Source organism: Barbatula barbatula (genome assembly GCF_947034865.1).
Source record: "Barbatula barbatula genome assembly, chromosome: 20".
Classification (NCBI taxonomy): Eukaryota; Metazoa; Chordata; class Actinopteri; order Cypriniformes; family Nemacheilidae; genus Barbatula; species Barbatula barbatula.
Genome location: NC_136783.1, coordinates 847,058 through 866,853, shown reverse-complemented (window position 1 = coordinate 866,853; position 19,796 = coordinate 847,058). Strand labels below are relative to the sequence as shown.

Here is a 19,796-nt window from a genome sequence, read left to right as displayed (position 1 = left end):
GGCACTGGGAAAGGACTCTTTCCAACCAGCACACGTAACGTAACGTCTGTAAGATGTCTGCTAAAGTGATGGAAAACATCTACTGTGTAAAAACATCGTATAAACGTCTTAGCAAGAGCTGTTGTATACATTCGCACATCTGACAGCAGACGAATGGATCTAAACGAGCGTCTTGCAGATGTAAATATCAAACAGACGTATGCGTGCTATCGGGGTTGCAAAGTGTCGTTTTAAAAGAAACGTGAGGACTTTCAATGGAGCCAGAACATTTGTGCAGATCTTGTGTTGCATGATTCCTCGGTCCGTTAAGAAACCAGCGTTAGCCGAGCAGATGGCATTTAGACAACGCGGCGCTGCGCAGACGCATCAGCCTATGACGTCACCACACCGCGAGAGCATCATGGGCGGGATGGTGTCAGATGCCCATTACACCATCCTCTGCTCTTGAACCGGAACATTGCGGAAACGGGTTACACTGTGTCGCTGTCTGGAGAATATTTGTCGCTGAAAGTCGTCATCGCGTAGAGAAATGCATTCGGGAAACTCGGAGAAAGCGGCTGCGCTGCGGAAACGGACACTGTCTCGAGGAATGAGCGAAGACGAGTCTCTCCGACACATTATCAGAGAGGTAAAGACAATATCACGACGCGCGATCTGACAAAACACATCACGATAACGATAACAATGTAATGTGACGTGTGTATCCACCTGACATCTAAGTTACTCGAATCCGTTCCGGAGCTCAATGTGTAGCTACATCGTGAAAAGGCGAAGTGTTAAAGACGCACCCTCGGCTTATGATGACACATCTCCCCATGAATTCTGTTGTATTTCATGATTCTATCGGATGAAGTGTCGTGTTGTGAATCTGTGGTCCTCGAGAAGAAAAGTTCTTCACCATACGAGCCAGAAAAGCGTCACAGCGAATAACAAGTTCTGGTCCTTTCATCTGATTGGTTCCCAGATAGCACAGGAAACATCAGTTTTATTTCCATTCTAAATCATAAACATCTTCTAGACGTCTAAATGACATCTGACGGCAGACGTGTTGCAAACAACTAAAAAATACGTCATTGAGATGTAAATGAAGACATCAAATAGATGTTTGTCAGATATATGTTTGCTTTCGGAGCAGTCTTGTATAGAAACATATGTCGATATTGCGTCCTTGTGTTCTTTGTGTTTTGGGAAGTGAGAAGCGGTCATACTTCAGCAGTACTGCGGTCTCCACTGCATGTGTGTGTTGCTTGGCAACCGTTTTCTTCAATTGTTTTTGAAGAAGTGCATTAGCTGTGTTTCCAGGGCCGATGACATCGCATCAGCCAATTTCAAGACTATAGTCTCCAGAGGTTCCCTGTGCTCTATTTCAAAATAAAGAATGTGCTGTTCAACACAGGCATGACATGGACGTGTCTTTATCATAGCTGAGAACACGCAAAGTAATAACGCAAACAATATTTTTGTAGGGTGAATGTCTCTATTAAGCTCACGTACCCTTTAAAGCACATTATAAAAAGAAAATACTTGATGTCTTGAACAACCTGTGTTTTTGTTATTCTGTCCCTTCTGTCATTTTGATTCAGTCAGATCACTACACATTGAGATGTTCACACTGACCGCTGAACGTTCTGAAAACGTTCACCAATGAGCTTTCTGTCAAATGGAAAGAGTAACTGTGTGTTCTCGTTCCTTGCTCTACATATTATGCTCATGAGTAGTTTGCGCGACTGACACGGAAATGCCACACAATGGGGATTGTCTTCACACGTACGGACGGGTCAAACAGAAGGTGTCAATGAGCCTTTCAGATAAGTTTCTCGCTTCGGTTGAGTTCTCGCAAGTTTCTCGCGCCGCCCAATTGTGTCTGTTGGCATCTTTGCATTGTCTGTGTACATAACTCGCTCAAATCGCTTCATTTGTGTTTGTTGTGAACCCAAACTACATTCTGAAAGTAAAACCAGCCATATTGTTGCTCTGTATCTTTGTTGTTATAGTAGTCGTCTAGGCACTTTGCTATTCTCTGAAATTCAGAAATGTTCAGAGATTTTTAGCCCAAGATTGCTTTATTATTTAAAATCAATAATATCATTTTTGTTTGTTGTCATGCAGGCAGAAGAAACAAACAGGTTCCTGTCACGCAATGACAGCAGACGTGGATCATTAAAACCAGGACAAAGAAAAGAAAGCCTTGTTAGTATGCTGATGTACATTACTGCACAAGTGATATGTGTCTCTTGTAGAAGTGAAACAAAAAAGTTTTATTTCTAATGACTATTTATTCAACACTCTATTTTTAGGGTGAAGAGGACCTTCTTACTGAAAAAATAGAAATGGTGAGGTTCTCTTCTCTAGCTCTTCACGCCATACACTGTTACAAGGGACGAGTTGAAAGCCCTCAAAGTGTTTGTGGTCTAGGTGTGGAGGCGATTTTTTTATAATAAGTGAAGTGATGAATCATGTAATGTAAATCATGAAGAGGTGTGGCTGGTGACTCATCTGTTATGATTCACTGAAAGCACTGCTCTCACCGCTAGAATTCATCCAGTCAGCCGATACTGAGTCCTGGGACCCGTTTCAGAAAGCAGGGTAAGTGCAAACTCAGTGTAAGTTAACCCCAGAAAACGGGATACTCTGGGTTTTCAGTTTCAGAACGCGAGGTATATCAAACCTGTGACCGTGTGGTAAGTCAAGCCCGTTTCAGAAATCAAGGTATCTTATACTTAGAGTGAGTAACCATAGTAACCTACTCTGTGAACCTAACCTGGTCGGGACGAGGAGATTGTTACAATCTCCGCCCCCTTTAGAAGCGCGAGCGGTGTTGAAATTGTCTTCGCCGTTTGTTTATTCATTCGTTTTCCTTAATCGCGCACAAGTTCGTAACACAGACATTAAAATGGCATGTCCGTTCATTCAGAGAGAGTTAAATTTACGTCGGGAGAGAATATATGGTGAAGCCCCGTTTGGATGTTTTATCATATCCGGAGGATTCTTTATTTGAGCGATACCGTTTTTCTTTACAGTCCATTAAATATATCCACACTCTGCTTCATCCTTACATCACAAACCTCACTCGCCAGGGTCGCGCTCTTACGTTTCTTTGCTAATGGAAGCTTTCTATATAACACGGGGGATGCAGAACACGTTAGCAAGGCAACTGTATGTAGAGCAGTAAGAGAAGTGTGCATCGCTCTCACGCACTTTTTATACATTTGTGTTACTGTATGTTCACACCGAGCGCGAATGAGGCGTCAAGCACGAGTGATTTACATGTTAAGTCAATGCAAAGACGCGATAGACGCGCTTGCGGCGCGAATAGCGCGAATGAGGCAGCGCGAATGACGCGAATTGCGCGAGTTAAAAAATCTGAACTTTGGCGAAAATTCGCGCCGCGTTAACCAATCAGGCGCCTGCTCTAGTAGTGACGTAGACGACGTAGCGAGCAGAGGCAGAAATAAAAAATGGAGGACAAGCTCATCTCAGTGTGTGGACACCCGGAGCTTTATGATACGTGTTCATAAAAATAGGAATGAAAAGGATCTCGCTTGGAAGAAAGTGAGTGAGGAGGTCGGAGAATCCGGTAAATTGTAAAAACATTTTCGTGAAGCGAATTTCACTCGCGAATGACGCGAATAGCGCGAATGACACGAATTTCACGCGCGAATGACGCGAATTTCACTCGCGAATGACGCGAATAGCGCGAATGACACGAATTTCACGCGCGAATGACGCGAATTTCACTCGCGAATGACGAGAATAGCGCGAATGACACGAATTTCACGCGCGAATGGCGCGAATGAAGCGAATTTCATGCACGAATGAAGCGAGTAAACACAAAATGTTCAAGCGTCCAACTACTCGCGAATGGCGCGTTTTTGACGATTCATTCGCGCTCTATGTGAACATGCAGTTTAGTTTCCTGTGAGAGCCCTCAAAGAGGAGGTTCATAGGATTACAGGTGAATGGTGAACGTCTTTCTGAATTAGGCTGATCAAATAAATGTGGTCTTGCTGCAACCTCTAATAATTCAAATACCCTTTAGGATTTCCCAATTGGGTGCACATGTAACCGGTCCCACTCGCCCCGTTCTGCGCGTGCTTCAAACAGATGTCGGTCCGAATGAGAGACGGGACCTCTAACTAGGAGCCTAAAGACCACAGTCCCTATAGCGTCTGTCGCTAGAGCTTCTCTGTTGGTCGGGGAGTGAGGCTTACACACAGCTCTTCACTAGCTGGCCTCTGTTACACATAGCTGGAGCAGGGGCGAGCAGGGCCAGTTTTTTGTCTTCTATAGCCAGGTTCTCGGTTCTCATATCCTCATAACTTTCAAGGCCAGTTTATTTAATATATCAAACATTTCCCAGTAAGGCATCCTACTAGCAAGAACATTTAAACTCACCGGACTGAATGATGTTTATATATTTCATTTTCAGCTGCTGCCATGTTCTTTTTATTGAAGAAGGATTGCACATACATGACAAAAATCGTAGCTATATATGTTTATATATACATATATAGATATGTATATATATAGTGCCTCCAATTCGACTGGCGAGAAATAAACGGAGCGTTTTTTGTCACGTGCCGTTGCCATGGTGAATCGTGTTATCTTCGCTCAATTGATGATGGCTTTTTAATGCCGCGATGAACGCGAGTAACCTAGAGTAAATTTACTCAGAGTGGATTTAACTCATTGAAACCAGCTGTTCTGAAACAGAAAACTCAGAGTAGAGATTATCTGAGTTCATAACTCAGTGTTGCTTGAACCTCCTTATTGAAACGGGTCCCTGATTCTTGTCATCTTGAATCAATTCAATAACCCAGATAGCACAGGTACGTCTGCTAAAGACCTGGAGGTCTGGAGAACACCTGCTGTGTAAAAAACATCTGCTAAAAATGAGGTACAATGTGATATGTTGGATCGGGTCGATACAGACCTTTTTGCTCGATCGGGTGTCGAACTGACGGGAACGATTCAATTCCCATCATGTGCGTTAGCCGCTTATGTTACTCATAAAACTTCAAAAGGGACTAACTATTATGAAAGCACCTTAAAAGTTTTCATGCACTATGTTCAAAGTCGATGAAACAAACCAATCAAACGTTAGCATCATTAATTTCATGGAAATTCTAAGCTCCGCTGGTCTTTTGTGTTTTAAATGTTATGAACATGGGGAGAAAAAATTCTCCTCGAGTTCAGAAAGAGAATTTTCTTTGTCTAGGATGCGTGTGAACACTTTTGTGCAATAAACAGAAATGGACGAAGTGCATCTGTACTTTTTACTTATTATAAAGCACATGTAGGCCTACTTTTACTCCAGTACATTTCATAAATACATTTTTACATGGTTTTTACCTTTAATACAATACTTTATTAAAAAAATATGTTTCATTTGAATGTACTCAAGCATTAAAAGGTAAAAAACAACATTCATTTCACTTTAGGAATCGGATTTGGAATGGAAAAATTGGTATCGGAGCATCCCTACTAAACATCTTGAGCAGTTTTCCATCCATTCTAAATCATAAACATCTTACAGACATCTACTTGATATCTATATGACATTGTCAGGACTCTGTCCTTCCTGTCTCGAGTTCTCTAGCTCACTGGGCAGAGTCATGACATTGCCACGTCTTTCGGGTTTCTGTTGTGTTATGTGTGGAGACACGTGGCTTTATGTTGTTACTTGGCGCCACATGTCCTCCTGTGATGTCTCTCAGCCCTGTTTCGTTAGGGTTTCATTCCCATCATCTGCTCTGTGTTTCACCCTTGTTAGGGTTTTATTCCCATCACCTGCTCTGTTTTCATTCATGTCACCTGTCACCACTCTCCCCATGTAATCACTCCTCGTTAGTGTCTCCCTTTATATAGCCCCAGTTTCCCTCTGTTCAGGGTCGGTGCATTGTTTGTGTTTGTTCTCAACACTGATGTCTTGCACTCACGGTAGTATCCCCTGTTTCTCTTGTTGTTGGATTACCCTGGTTCCTGTTTACAGTTTGTGAACTTATTATTTCTCTTTTCTAAAGACCTTGTTTTGTTTTGTCTCCCTCGTGGGAAGTGTTTGTTTTCTATGTGTTTCTTTGCTTGTTTTTTGTGCATGTTTTCCCCATTGTGGGTTTTTCATTGAATAAAAGTTTGAGTTTACCCTTCGTCTGCCTGCATCTGGGTTCTGTCCAAAGCCATTTTGTGACAGACATCTGATGCCTCTTAGATGTAATGCAGATGACCAAACTATCACAAATATATGTTCTGCAGATGTATGTGTGCTGTCAGGGAAGTATTCATTCTGCAACAAGCAATTTAGTATGCCTTTAAAAACACACAGATTGATCATGAGATGGAAGGAAAGACAAATAAAAATTGAATGCAACAGTCTTACGTGAACTAAAAAAATCTTTGTCAGTGACAAAAACAAAGAATGCGTTAAAAAGCAGCCTATAATAGACCTGCAGCTGTCTATAATGATAATTTTAATATGGCAATAAACATATCATTGGTGATCCATAGGCCGACAATAAACTTGTTAGCTGCTATGCTTGAACTAGAAGAACTTCTCTGTGGTCTGATGTCGTAACACCCATGTTTTACACATAATGTTGAGAAGAACACACAGCATGTAGCAGTAAACTATGTTGATCTTGTAGATGAAATTGAGTTTGTGTGGATTCCGCGAAACCTTTTTACAGTGCTGGTGAAGAACTGAAGTGTTTCTGTGTTCAGGTGGAGCTGCGAGAAGACTATGAGGTCTGTTTACAGGAGATGCGAGCTCTTGAGCTTCAGCAGGAGGCTTGTTTGTTTCAGGTGGACTTTCTTCAGGATGCTCTTGAGGGGGCAGAGGAGATGCTTTCTGAAGCCCAGAGAGAGGCTCATGCAGTCACCATGGTATGAAGTTTGTAATGACATCACTTCCTCTACGTTATCAGCATTTGAGCAAATCGATATGGCAAGTTGTGTGTATTTCAGACTTCTAGAGGCTTCATGGAGACAGTCAGCTTTATTAATGGCATCTTTCTTAGTTTTCGTGTGCTTTTAAATTGTTCAATAATTTATTTAGTAGTGTTCCAATTATGTGGATTGAAAATCTACGATGGATTGGTCCATCTTTGCTTGACCTCTTGTGCATTTTCTGGGCTTTTCATTGTGTGCAGGAATTGCAGCGCGAGCGGGATGCTCGGAGGAAGCTGGAGGACATGGTGGCCTCATTAATGCAGGAGATGGAAGTGTTAAAAGAGGTGAGAGAGGACATTTAGACATGAACAGCAGTATTTCTCATGACTGCGAGTTGACCTCTGTAACAAAGTTCCATAAAAGAGAAGGAAGGAGACGGGAACCGGCGAACATAAAATAACTTTTAATTCATTCAAATCAAACGTATATAAACAAAGGTGGCAACCCCATCACGGGCGACTGCCGGCGACACACACAAACCATAACAAATGTTCTCTGACGGTCCGGTCGCTCGTCCTCTTATGCTCCCAATCTCCTCCGTGATTTAAGACCTGATACAATCAAACTGACTGGAACTACCTCTTGTGCAGTACAAATCACTGCACAAGACAAAAAACACAACAAACACTCAGTTGCATATACAGATCAAATGCAGTAAAGACTCGGTAGAGCATATTATAAAAAAGCCTGAGTAAAAATATATGTCTTAAGACTTTAAAGAGTTTTAAAAGTTGTCAGGGATTGCGAAGGAAGAACCCAATTGCAGGCAGCGATGAAGGGGTTAACAGGACTTTAATAACAAAAAACAGGACAAAACAAAACACCCACGATGGGGAAAACACTAACAAGACTAAATACTAAAACAAAATCAACAATAACCAGGGTGTCCGCGCGATAGTAAAAGGTAGTAAAAAGAATCTACCACAATTATGGCCCTTTAAAGGTAGTAAAAGGTAACAAACGCAATTTGACTTGGTAGTACATTTTTCATCACCACCCCAATATATAATGAGTTTTCATATTTTGCTTAATATTTGTGTCTCCAAGTTTTATCTTCATCTAGCCTAGTTTACAAATATATACTGTGCTAACAGGACCCTGAGTGAGTCGGTGTTGATAGCAATGACGTATAAGTAAACTGTAGAGTTCCGTGGTTGAACAACATTTTCTGCCTTTTTGCCTCATTTGATATTAGCCACTTGCTTCTATTTTCTACCAAATTTACAGTGTGAAATGGGGAAATGTAAGCAAACCAGTGCCACCAGCACCACCACAACAGCGATAGCCAGACAGCAGACCTTACCTCAGGGCTGAGGTTCTCTGGTGCCTGAACCATCATTCATATAATTCGAATCAGGGCATTGAGGAATTGTTCCAAAACATGTTCACTGACTCTGATATAGCCAAAAGTTTCGCGTGTGGCAAGGATAAAACGGCGTACATACTTGGATTCGGCATTGCTCCACATTTTAAGGTGGCATACTTGAACATTTTGAGTTTACTCGCATCATTCGCGCATGAAATTCGCTTCATTACAGATGCAAATTTGCGTCATGGGAGGGGCTTCTGCCGCTCGCTCACGGCCCTACTAGAGCAAGCTCCTGATTGGTTAACGCTGAACTAAAAAGTTCAGATATTTCAACTCACGCGAATGCTCAATTTTCGCCGCCTTATTCGCGCGAATCGCACCGCAAGTAGGTCATAGAGTCTTTGCATTGACTTAACATGTAAATCACTTGCGCTGAACGCTTCATTCGCGCTTTGTGTGAACCAGTGGTCTCCAACGTGGTGCCCATGGGCATCTGGTAGCCCGCATTAACTCTGTAAGGTGCCTGCTAAACACAGTGCTCACCAATAATGCTCAGGACAGTTGACAAATCTGTGACTATACCGATAAGCTACATCGTCCTTAAAAAGTATATTATTAGCAAGTGTCCTAAGCTTTAATATATTCAAGTGCAAAAATATCTGAAAGAAAACTGAATTTGGTTCTGTGAGCATAAAAATAAGGCGTCACATGTTTAAAGATTGAAAGTATGTTATCAACAAGTAGCGCTTTAGAGCAGGCCTATTCAAATAGCGGGCCCGGGGGCAAATTTGGCCCGATTGAAATTTATTCTGGCCCGCGATAAGATAAAAAAAAATAATGTCTAAAAATAAAATAAAATAAAAAAATCTACGAATCTGCTGCGGCGCAGAGACAATTATATATATTTTATATATATATATAAGCTATTACTTATACACAGCTTTTACCCTTAAAACAGTAAACAAATGTCTCAGTATTTGCAGTTTTGCACTTTGTTGTAGGCCTATTGTTTGAAATAATAAAGGAAACCAAAAGAATAATGTACCTAATTTTATTTCATATATTATGTACCTTACTATATAGTATATTTAATATACCTTTAGCTGATATCAATTTGTCCCCCCTCCCCTCCCCAAAAAGGGCTGCTGCTTGATGTCGTGTTTGTAGTAAAAAATATTTTGGAGGTGGTAAAATAGGTAGTAAAAGGTAGTAAATTAATCTCTATGATTCCTGCATATACCCTGATAACTAAACTCAGGACATAACGTCTTAAAGACAGGGATGGTAGACAACGGGCAAGGCAGTAAACTGTACAAGGTACCTGAACACACGCAAGGAACTTGGTATCAAGGCAGGAGACGTATACACAACAAACGAGCACAAGACAATATACATGAGGGCATTAAATGGGGAACTAACAAGGCATGATTACACAGGGCAGGTGTGGGCAATGAAACACCGAACATTGATGTAATACAGAAATACAAGCATATTTCTGTAAATGTATTAGTGGAACTTTAGATTTCAATTTCATTTATTTACAACTTCTGTTGACCAATGTGCTTTCCAGTAAAAACACAAACAAGAAAAATATAAAATCACACAAATAACCCATCAGCCATACGCTTGAGAAAATAAAAAGGTTTTTAACATATTAAGAGAACAAGCTTGTCTTATGGGTAGTGGCAAGGCATTCCAAAATCTGTCCGCAGCAATACGAAAAGCACGATCACCCCTGCACTTTAGCCTTCACTTAGGGGTAAACAACAGATCCTGGTTGAAAGACAGAAGGGATTTACAGTAGTAGGTCGATACTCAGTCAGCAACTCATGGCCAAACCATTTAGACATTTATAAACCACGAGCAAGTATATGTAAAACTACGGGTATTTCATCCTAATTCGTCATGAAACATTCTGTTAAAATAGCGCAAAAAGATTTGGGGCTTTTGAAAAAAAGGGTTAAGGGTTGAATAAAGACATGTTTTTTATGTCCTCTGCAGGAAAGAAATTCAGTTTCTGTCTTTCCAGTCCATGACCTGGTGGGTGACCAAACACAAGGAGTCTGCGATACATCCGCTGTCTTCTCAGGAACTTCTGTAGATGGGGATATATCCAGTGAGGCGATGAGCGCTGTGCACTTGGGTACTGTTGCACGTTGTCCAGCCGCTACAGAAGAGATTCGGGGAAGACATGCTGGACCCATCTGGCTTCAGTATGCCCCAGACGGAACATCAGTGGACCAGGAAGCATCCCTGATCTCAGACAATGAAAGCTCTCCGGTAAATCTGAATAAAAGCCCGACCTTACAGCTGGAAAAAACTATCGAACAAACGGTACATTTTAATCCGAAGCATGAAGCTCGTGATGGAGATGACTATGATGAAAGTAGCGGCTATGAGGACGCTCCATCAGAGTTCTCACCGACACCTTCCACCCCTGATGGCGATCTACTGGAAGGTGACGTTAATATGGATGGCAAAGAGTCTAATAGTTCTAGAAACGGAGATTCTTGTGCTCTATCTTAAGAGCTTTTCTGTCTACTATTCAGTCCTTTATGAAAATGCTGCCAATAGAACCTAGCTGAATTCATACTGTAGAAGTATAACACTGGAGCTTAAATTCAAGTCACCACGGCTGAAAATGCCTTAGCACAATGTAATAATGCATCAGTCAGCAAAAAAAGGATCTGCACTTATTCTGCTGCTAAATTCTAGCGGTAGTTACTTTTTATTGGATGTATGTTTATCGTTATTATTGTGATATGATAAATGAGCTGCTGTTGTATACATGTTCGTCTGTGGGGATGACAATCAAGTTTTCACAAGTGGGTCTGTATGGAAAATGAAATGACTTCTGGTTGACCACACTTTCTCTTTGATTGCACCAAAGAAATAAAAAAGCGAGCATGTCAATGGGAACTATTACATAAATTACATAAACTGCCAAGAAGGTCAAATACTTTATAATAATATCATGAGGTAAACTGTTCCTACCTTGTTCAGCTTACATCAAGCCTACTTAAAGGGGTTATATGAGTTTGCTCTATTTTGTTGCTTCACAAACGCATTTTTGAAGAAGATTGAGAAGAAATGGTTTTCTGCCATGTGGACAGTTTTGTTTCATTCAGTTTCCTGCTTGTATAGAGGGTACGCTTGTCACTTTCCCACGTGAACACACCAGAACGCCCCCTCGAGTGGCAAAACATTAAGCAAAATGGCTGCTTTCAATAGGAGAAACAAAGAAACCGGGACTAGAACACACAATTATTTGCTGAAATTAAAAGCAGCTGTACTCGACAGTGATCCTTACAACTTACATAGGAACCAGGTGTACTGGTACGCTGAAATAATACTCAGAATTCATTTTGTATCTGATATTAATGCCGGGGAAATACGCAAAGCCTTAAGTAAACATTTTCTACACATTTGGTGGTTTAATACACCTTACAAGATTTACATTAATCTTCTAAATGTTTACAGTGTTGATAATTTGTTGATATTTCAATTTGTGTGAAATACATCTGGTTAGAAATTCAAACAAATACACTTACATTTACGCAACATAAATGTTCTGTCATTTGTCAGTCTCTGATTTCGTGCTCAATCTGTTTGTACAATCAAACGCACAAAAACCTTTTCCCATTGTCAATAGAGTACAGATAATGATAAACACTGCGGCATTCAGTATTTCTGCCACTCAGTGGGCGCGACTCGCTTGACTTCACGTGGCATGACATGTGCGGTGAAGACACGTGCATACCCTCTATAACAAAACATTACATTGAAGTTTAATAATCACATTGAATCAAAAAATCATTTTGTGTTGTTGGTCTTGACAATGTCTGTGAACGGGACTGAATACTTTATTGTGCTGTTAGTAGTTTTTAATGTTCTTTTATGGGCACTTAGTTTTCCTGTAACCCCCAGATATCACAGACTATACTATGTCCCTATATCATGTGACGATACTGTGATAGTAAAGGGTCACCAAAGACGTGCCTAAAGTTTCAAGGCCCCATATTATTTTTGGTAAAAGAAAATATAAATTATAAATACAAAGTAAAGTCTCAGGTTTTATGGCCCATTTTTAAAGAATTTTATGTGAATTAAGCACAACCCCACAGAAAAAATACTGTAGTTTACTTTGCTGTATAGTAAACTAGCCAAAAGCATACTACAGTTCAGATAAATTTACTATAGTTAACACTACAGAATACCATAGCAATGATACTATACTATAGAAAATACAACAGCGTACTAGGTTTTTTATGTGGGCTACCACAAGATTATATTCTGGCTTCAATAAATGTCTTGTATATAGGAGTTGTCATCCATAACGCTGCACACTATTTACAAATGACATCAAAGTGTGTAACAAAGCTACATCATCACAAATATTGCTTTAGCCTACACAACATCCCCCCTGAAATACCGCTACAGCCCACTGTACACACACATAAAAAACGCTTTTAGTTGACAAACTTTTTTAAATGTTTCTATAAATGTTTGGTCATTTGATCTTCTTATATGCGTAGCTCTAAATAGGCAAAACATATATTTGACTTTGAAAAGGTGTGTAACTGTCTGAGGTATTTTATTTTTTAATGCTGTAAATTTTACCCGGGTTCAAAATAAAATAAAATAAAACAAGTGATGTGTTTCTTTTTTTTTTTATTTTAAAAGGGATTTTCTACCACACATAAAACCTGAAGACAAGTCATTTAAAAGCTAGCAGGTGCCATCAGTTTGCCTTGTATAGACATGGACGACTACACTTTTCCCTAAAATAACCAAGAAACTGAAAAAGTCATTGGCATCCATCATCTTTGCAAACAAGTGATTTTTGTAGCTCTCGGTGCAGACGGTCAAACTGCTCCAGCTGTCTCAGGATTGTCTTCTCTAGACTGAAAATCCAAAGTGCATATACAGTAGATCCATGAACAGTTTAGTGACGCTTCAGTGCATTGATCAAAATGAAATAAGTGGTGCTTCACTGAATTAGTGAATGTGAACATATCATGACATACATTTATGTCAAAAATGAATACATAAATGCTTAAATGCTAAGAAGTGCTGTATTGTGTTGTGTGTGAGTGTTAAGGATGTTCCAGTTTTATGGCTTTGCTACTAAAATATGTATACTTTTCCATATGAAAACACTTCATACTTTTAAGGTGTAGGTGAATTGGGATGCATCATTTTAATAAATTCCGGCAATAATTTTCATTGTTTTCCTCTTATTAATGCAAATACACAAACTTCAGGTCAACAAATAAGGACATTCAATGACAATTAGGTAAACAATAATGAACATAAAGCCAATGAAGGGATTAAAGACAATGAGAAACAAACATGTAAAGAGAAAAAGAGAAGTCAAAAAAACCTTCAAAAAACTATTTCATTTCTATTGCTAGACAGATAAAAAGACTTGAGCAGTGAGTCTACCTCAATCAAAAAAATATATATTTTGTTTATGTATAAAGAATTTGCCAAACGAAAAGAAAAAAAAGAAAATATATTCTTTAGATTTGTCAATATTATACAGTAAAACGGCCAGTTTTGACTTGGTTGAGTGTATACAAGCAATAAACCCAAGGAGCAGTGGATTACAGTGCGTCTTATAGCAGCTCAGGGGTTTTAGGGCCTAACAATGACCCGTAGATGTGAACTGTCACACACTGCTTCAAGACAAAACTTCCGAACCAAATTTACAATAAAGAATAAATGTGTAAACATTTCCTAAAACATTTGATCTGCCCATATTCACACATCTTAGATCATAAGTCACATGAGAAGCCTCAGGTTGGTGGTCCAAAGTGTTGTGGCGTATCCTTGCTTTCTGTTTTCCCATCCAGACTCGCTGGCTATGTGAAATCAGTCTATACCCAGCGTAGTTGTAATGTCACCAAAACGCACTCAAAACGGAGTCAGTTCTGTATTACAAAATGTAAAAAGATATTTAAAGAGTATACCTTTAAAGTTTACTAAAGTATACTTGGAATAGTTCCACTTTACACTTTAGATGTATTAAACAGACTTTTTTATAATTGACTAAAACTAAAGTGCATTCATTCCAATTTAACATAGCAGACCAATTTATAGTGCGGCAAGACAATATTCAGTTCCATTGAAGTACCCGACACTAGAATGTGCTTCAGTAGACTGGTTTTTCACTATGGGATGCTTAAGTGTGAAGAGCGGAAACTCTTCTGGTGACAGACTCCACCCTGAATGTGTGTCAGTGTCATTTGACTTCCCTTCGATCTCTGAAGACCAGAGGAATAAAACCTTTCACTGGGGCTGAGAACATATCAACAAGAACCATGGCCTATCAGCTGAAACTGGCTGAGAAACTTGTTATACTCAATGACAGAGGTAAAGGAGTTCTAGTCAGGATGAACCATATCAAGAAGGTGAGAGGAAAAAGTCTTTTGTCATAAGATCATGAAACAGATTGATACACTGTACAAGCAAGACTGAAATGTGTCTTTTTTAATAATACCCTGTGTGTGGTTTACATCATAGAAAATTGTGGAATGCTGTGTTTGTTTTAAAAGTGCTTTTATTGCTTCGATTTTTAAAAGTAGTTTTTGTCTCAACTGAGAAGAAGAGAAAGAGGAAGTGCAAACAGGAAATGAACCGAAGCAGCCAACCACAACTCTTTATTTCCTCTTTAATTTAAAAGATGTGCTTCACAACATTATTTTACAGGATCAAACAGACACACTAAATCCTGACTTCTAAATACTGACACCACGGTGAAGCACTTTCGCCATTTCGAGAGGAATAAGTACTGTCTGTTGCTAAACTTTATATAACATTTACACTATAGCTACATTTCAGAATTGTCATTAATAGACACATACTGGAAACAATGACATCCTTACTAAGTGTTTTTGTCTTGTTCTGCAGTACAAATATCTAAACATTCTTAAATCAAGATTTTCCCTGACAAAAAAGTCACCTTAGATATTTATTTAGCTCTTTTAAAGAAGAAAAATATAAGAATTAAGTAAGTTTATGGTAAAAACAAGCCAAAAATCTGTCAATGGCATGGGGTCAACGTCTTTTATTGTAATATTTTTCTCCTTAAAAAGAGCCTAAGTATCTTAGGTGACTTTTCTTGTCAAGAAATTGCATCTTGATTTGAGACGTCTCAGCTATTTTTAAGACAAAAATGCTTAGTAAGAATGTTATTGGATTGGATATGCAGTGGGTGGGCTTAACCAGCAACTCTTACAAGCATGTTACATGAATACACACAGTATAACATACTGCACAAGGTTTTCTATATAATGGCCAGGTGTCGATGCAAAAACGAAACCTACGGACACACAATTACATATAATGTGAATTTGTTTTGATTATGACAACAAAAGCTAAATATAGGCTGCTGTGGATACAAATGGACAAAATCACAAAACAGCATGTCATTCAATGTGTCCCTCGGTTGCATCTTTGGCCCATTTTATTACAGCAGCTGCGTAAAGAAAAAGAATGATACATGTTAAAAAGTAGCATGTAGTCATACACAGAAGTCCATTGTGTTCATTAAAGGAGCAGTTCACCTTCAAATTGAAAATTCGGTCATCATTTACTCCAACATCTTCTTTTGTGTTCTAGAGAAGAAAGAAAGTCATACAGGTTTGAAATGACAAGAGGGTGAGTATGATGACGGAATTTTCAATTTGAAAGTGAACTAGTTTTTTACATTTACATTTAGTCATTTAGCAGACGCTTTTATCCAAAGTGACTTACAGAGAGTTCGGGGAGCAATAAGCGATATGTCATACAAAGAGAAATAGTACAATTGGTGCTAATACAAAGTTACTAGTTTCAACAAAAGCTAGAACACTACCTGTTGAGAAAAGAGGGTTAGTGTACTTTTTTTCATTTGTCTGTCAAGTATTCACAGAAGAGGTGTGTTTTTTGAAGGTTTTTTGAAGGTTGTGAGAGATGTGGTTGACCGGACCGCATTGGGAAGAATGTTCCACCAGGAAGGAGTTGTGAAGGAGAATGAGCGGGAAAGGGATTTAGTGCCCTTATGAGAAGGCATTACAAGGCGCCGCTCGTTTGCTTGATGGGGTGTAGGAGTGTAGTAGGGTGTGAAAGTATGCCGGCTGTAATGAATCGGATGCTGAGGCAGACTCCATGTGCAGAGGTTTATTGTAATCCCACGAGAACAATGTAGAAACAAAAGGCAATTGCACAATCTTGAAACAGGCGGTGGTACAAACTCCAATCTGACCATGACCATGACAAAGACAGAGTAAGGTTCAGTAGCATAGCTCGACAAACAATTCTTCGCAAAATCCTACTAGCCTGGCCATGCTTAAATGTAAAACAAACAGGAAGTAATCAAAGAAACAGATGGCGTGGCACAAAGTCAGAACTCGGGAGAGGGCTCCCTCTGCTGGCGTGACGTTACACCGGCGCAGATCCTGTATGCAAACATCAGTGACTTGAATCTGATCCGGGCTTCAACCGGTAGCCAGTGGAGAGAGATGAAATGGGGTGTCACATGAGCCCTTTTGGGCTGTTGGAAGATGAGGCTTGCTGCTGCGTTTTGAACCAGCTGAAGTGGTTTGATAGTCTTTGCAGGAAGACCAGCAAGGAGAGTATTGCAGTAGTCCAACCTTGAGATGACCAGGGCCTGGACAAGGAGTTGTGCCGCATTCTCAGTGAGACACAAGTAAACACAAGTAGTTTTGTCTTGGCCACGTTCTGCTGCAGGTGATGCTCTTTCATCCAAGCTGATATGTCATCTAGGCAGGCTATTATGCGAGCTGCTACAGTGGTATTGTCTGGGTGAAACAAGATGTAGATCTGGGTGTCATCAGCATAATATTGATACGAGAAGCTGTGTGCCCGTATGATGGGTCCTAAGGATGTCATGTAGATGGAAAAAAGCAGCAGTCCAAGCACCACTCCCTGAGGGACCCCAGTGATCATATGAGCAGTGGACAGCGAGCCCTCCATGACATCTTGAATGATCTGCCGGAGTGGTTTGCTTGCAGTATCTGGTGATTGAGCGTGGCAAACGCTGCAGATAGGTCTAGCAGAATCAAGACCGAGGATTTGGATTCCGCCTTTGCTAGCCGCAGTGCTTCTGTGACCGATAGGAGTGCAGTCTCAGTGGAGTGGTTTGCTTTGAAGCCAGACTGCTGGTCATCCAGTAGATTGTTTTGGGATAGGTATGAGGAAACTTGGTTGAATACTGCCCTTTCAAGAGTTTTTGCAATAAAAGGGAGGAGAGAAACAGGTCTGTAGCTGTTGGTAATAGTAGGGTCCAATGTGGGTTTCTTGAGTAGGGGCGTAACCTGGGCCTGTTTGAATGTGGGTTAACACTGTTATGTGTCTTTAAGCTCGATGAAACCACTTGTTTACACTGCACACGTGTGCAGCACGTTACAGCTCCAAAACCATGCAAAACCATAATTGGATTCACAAAATGTGCCTGTCCACATTGTTTTTCGTGCTATTTGGGTTAATTTGGCTAAATGGTTATGTTTTGTCCGGTTTTATTGTGTTTATTGTTGTGTTTATTGCTATATGTAGCCTACAGACAAAGTTTATACACTTAAAAGTCCAGTCAATCCAACAAAGATAAAAGATGTGTACTGTTTCAGTCAATAAAAATACATTCTCCAATATTTAAACGATCAGTATGGAGGACCAGAAGGGTCAAGGGTGAAAAGTGATAAATAATAAGTCATTAATACATTTGTTTTTACAACAAAGTCATTTATTATTTCAATGGGCAGAAAAAAGTGTCATTGTAAAAATAAATTATAAATGCATGATAAGAGTTAAAAAATATGAATACATCAATGAAAAGGTTAAAAACATAAGTAAAACCAGGTCGTCTATGTAGGCGATATCCTTCGTCCTCTGGAAAGTGGCAGGTGCCCCGTGTAGCCCGAACGGCAGTACCCGGTATTGCCAGTGACTCGATGGGGTACTGAAGGCCATCTTCTCTTGGGATTCCGGTGACAGGGGCACCTGCCAGTACCCTTTTGTGAGGTCGAGTGTAGAGATGAAGCGTGCCTTTCCTACCTGTTCAGGAGTTCATCCGACCGGGGCATCGGGTACCCGTCGGAGCTGGATACCTCGTAGAGCCGACGGAAGTCATTGCAGAAGCGGAGGGTGCCTTTTGGTTTTGGAACCATGACTATAGGGCTAGACCACGGGCTACGGGAGGGCTCTTTCACTCCCAGGGCCTTCATCCGGTTAACCTCCTCCTCTATAGCCAGCCGATGAGCCTCTGGGACCTGGTAGGGCTGCTGTCTGACCGCAACCCCCGGTGGGGTTCGGACTTCGTGGTGTAGGATCCGAGTCTGCCCGGGTTTCTCTGAGAACACATCTGTGAACTGACTGACCAGGGTCTGAAGCTCGGTCTTCTGTACGGGGGACAGTTGTTCTCCCATCCGCACCACCGGCAGTTCGGTGGCAGCCAGTGCTGCCAGCTCGGCGATCCACTACTTCAGGAGGTTGACATGGTACAACTGTTCCTCCCAGAGGCGCCCCGGCTGACGGACACGATAGTCGACCGGCTCCACCTTCTCCACGACGGACTGGAACTCTCTAGGCTGGCTGGGCCGGTCATACAGTCTCTGCTGGGCGCGCTGGGCCTCGACAAGATGTTGCTTCACAATGGGCATCACTCGGTCAATGCGTGTCCTCATCTGGCGTACATGCTCTATGACGGTTCGGTGTGGGGCTGATTGCTGCTCCCAGATGTCCGGGGTTGCCGGGCAAAGAGGAGTTCGAAGGGCGTGAATCCAGTAGACGCCTGGGGCACTTCCCAGATGCCAAAGAGTACATAGGGCAGTAAGAGGTCCGAGTCGCTCCCCCTCGGAGCATCCGCTTCAGGGTCTGGTTGACCCTCTCCACCAGGCCATCGTTCGCGGATGGTACACGGAAGTCCGAAGCTGTTTTACCTTGAGCAGGCGGCAGAGGTCCGCTATCAGACGGGACATGAATGGAGTTCCGTGGTCAGTCAGGACCTCGGTAGGAATGCCCACAGGGCTGAAAGGCAGGAAGAGCTCCTTTGCTATTGCCTTGGAGGTAGCCTTCCGGAGGGGCATGGCTTTGGGGTATCTGGTGGCGTAGTTGACGATGACTAAAATGTGCTCGTGTCCCCAGGCAGACCTCTGCAGCGGTCCTACCAAGTCCATCCCAATGCGCTCAAAGGGCACCTTGATCACTGGAAGAGGGATGAGACGGCTGGGGGAAGGACGCTGGGGCGACGTCTGCTGGCAGGTGGGGCAGCTTCGGCAGAACCTCTTGACCTCTGCCTCGAGTCCGGGCCAGCGGAAGTGATCTCTGATCCGTCTGAGCGATGTTAGTAGCTCTGAGGTGTCCTGCCATGGGATGGGCATGTGCCAGCTCCAGGATCGTAGGGGTCTTCGATTTGGGAACCACCAACAGTTCTTTCTCCCCCCGCCTCAGTGCGGCACAGTACAACAGACCCTGTTTGATCATGAAGTGCAGGAGGGGGTGCGGGGCGGGCTGGCGGTCGTCGTCGTCCATGACCCTTACT

At 41.4% G+C, this 19,796-nt stretch overlaps 2 protein-coding genes across 3 annotated transcripts in view; both read left to right on the top strand.

Annotated features, from left to right (window-relative positions):
- The first annotated feature begins 365 nt into the window (after window positions 1–365).
- Window positions 366–12,882, top strand: LOC306909168 (uncharacterized protein). The gene is made up of 6 exons (XM_079482610.1): window positions 366–628; window positions 2,110–2,190; window positions 2,298–2,333; window positions 6,718–6,879; window positions 7,146–7,229; window positions 10,256–12,882. Exons 1-6 carry the CDS (start codon window positions 530–532, stop codon window positions 10,778–10,780), a joined length of 987 nt encoding a protein of 328 aa, XP_079338736.1. The 5' UTR covers window positions 366–529; the 3' UTR covers window positions 10,781–12,882.
- Window positions 12,883–14,477: 1,595 nt separating this feature from the next.
- nckap1l (NCK associated protein 1 like) overlaps window positions 14,478–19,796 on the top strand; it is a 75,435-nt gene continuing 70,116 nt past the window's right edge. For both annotated transcript variants that reach the window (XM_079483291.1, XM_079483292.1), the window contains exon 1: window positions 14,478–14,667. In XM_079483291.1, coding sequence (XP_079339417.1) covers window positions 14,578–14,667 — 90 coding nt within the window. In that variant the 5' untranslated portion in view covers window positions 14,478–14,577. The remainder of the gene's footprint in view (window positions 14,668–19,796) is intronic.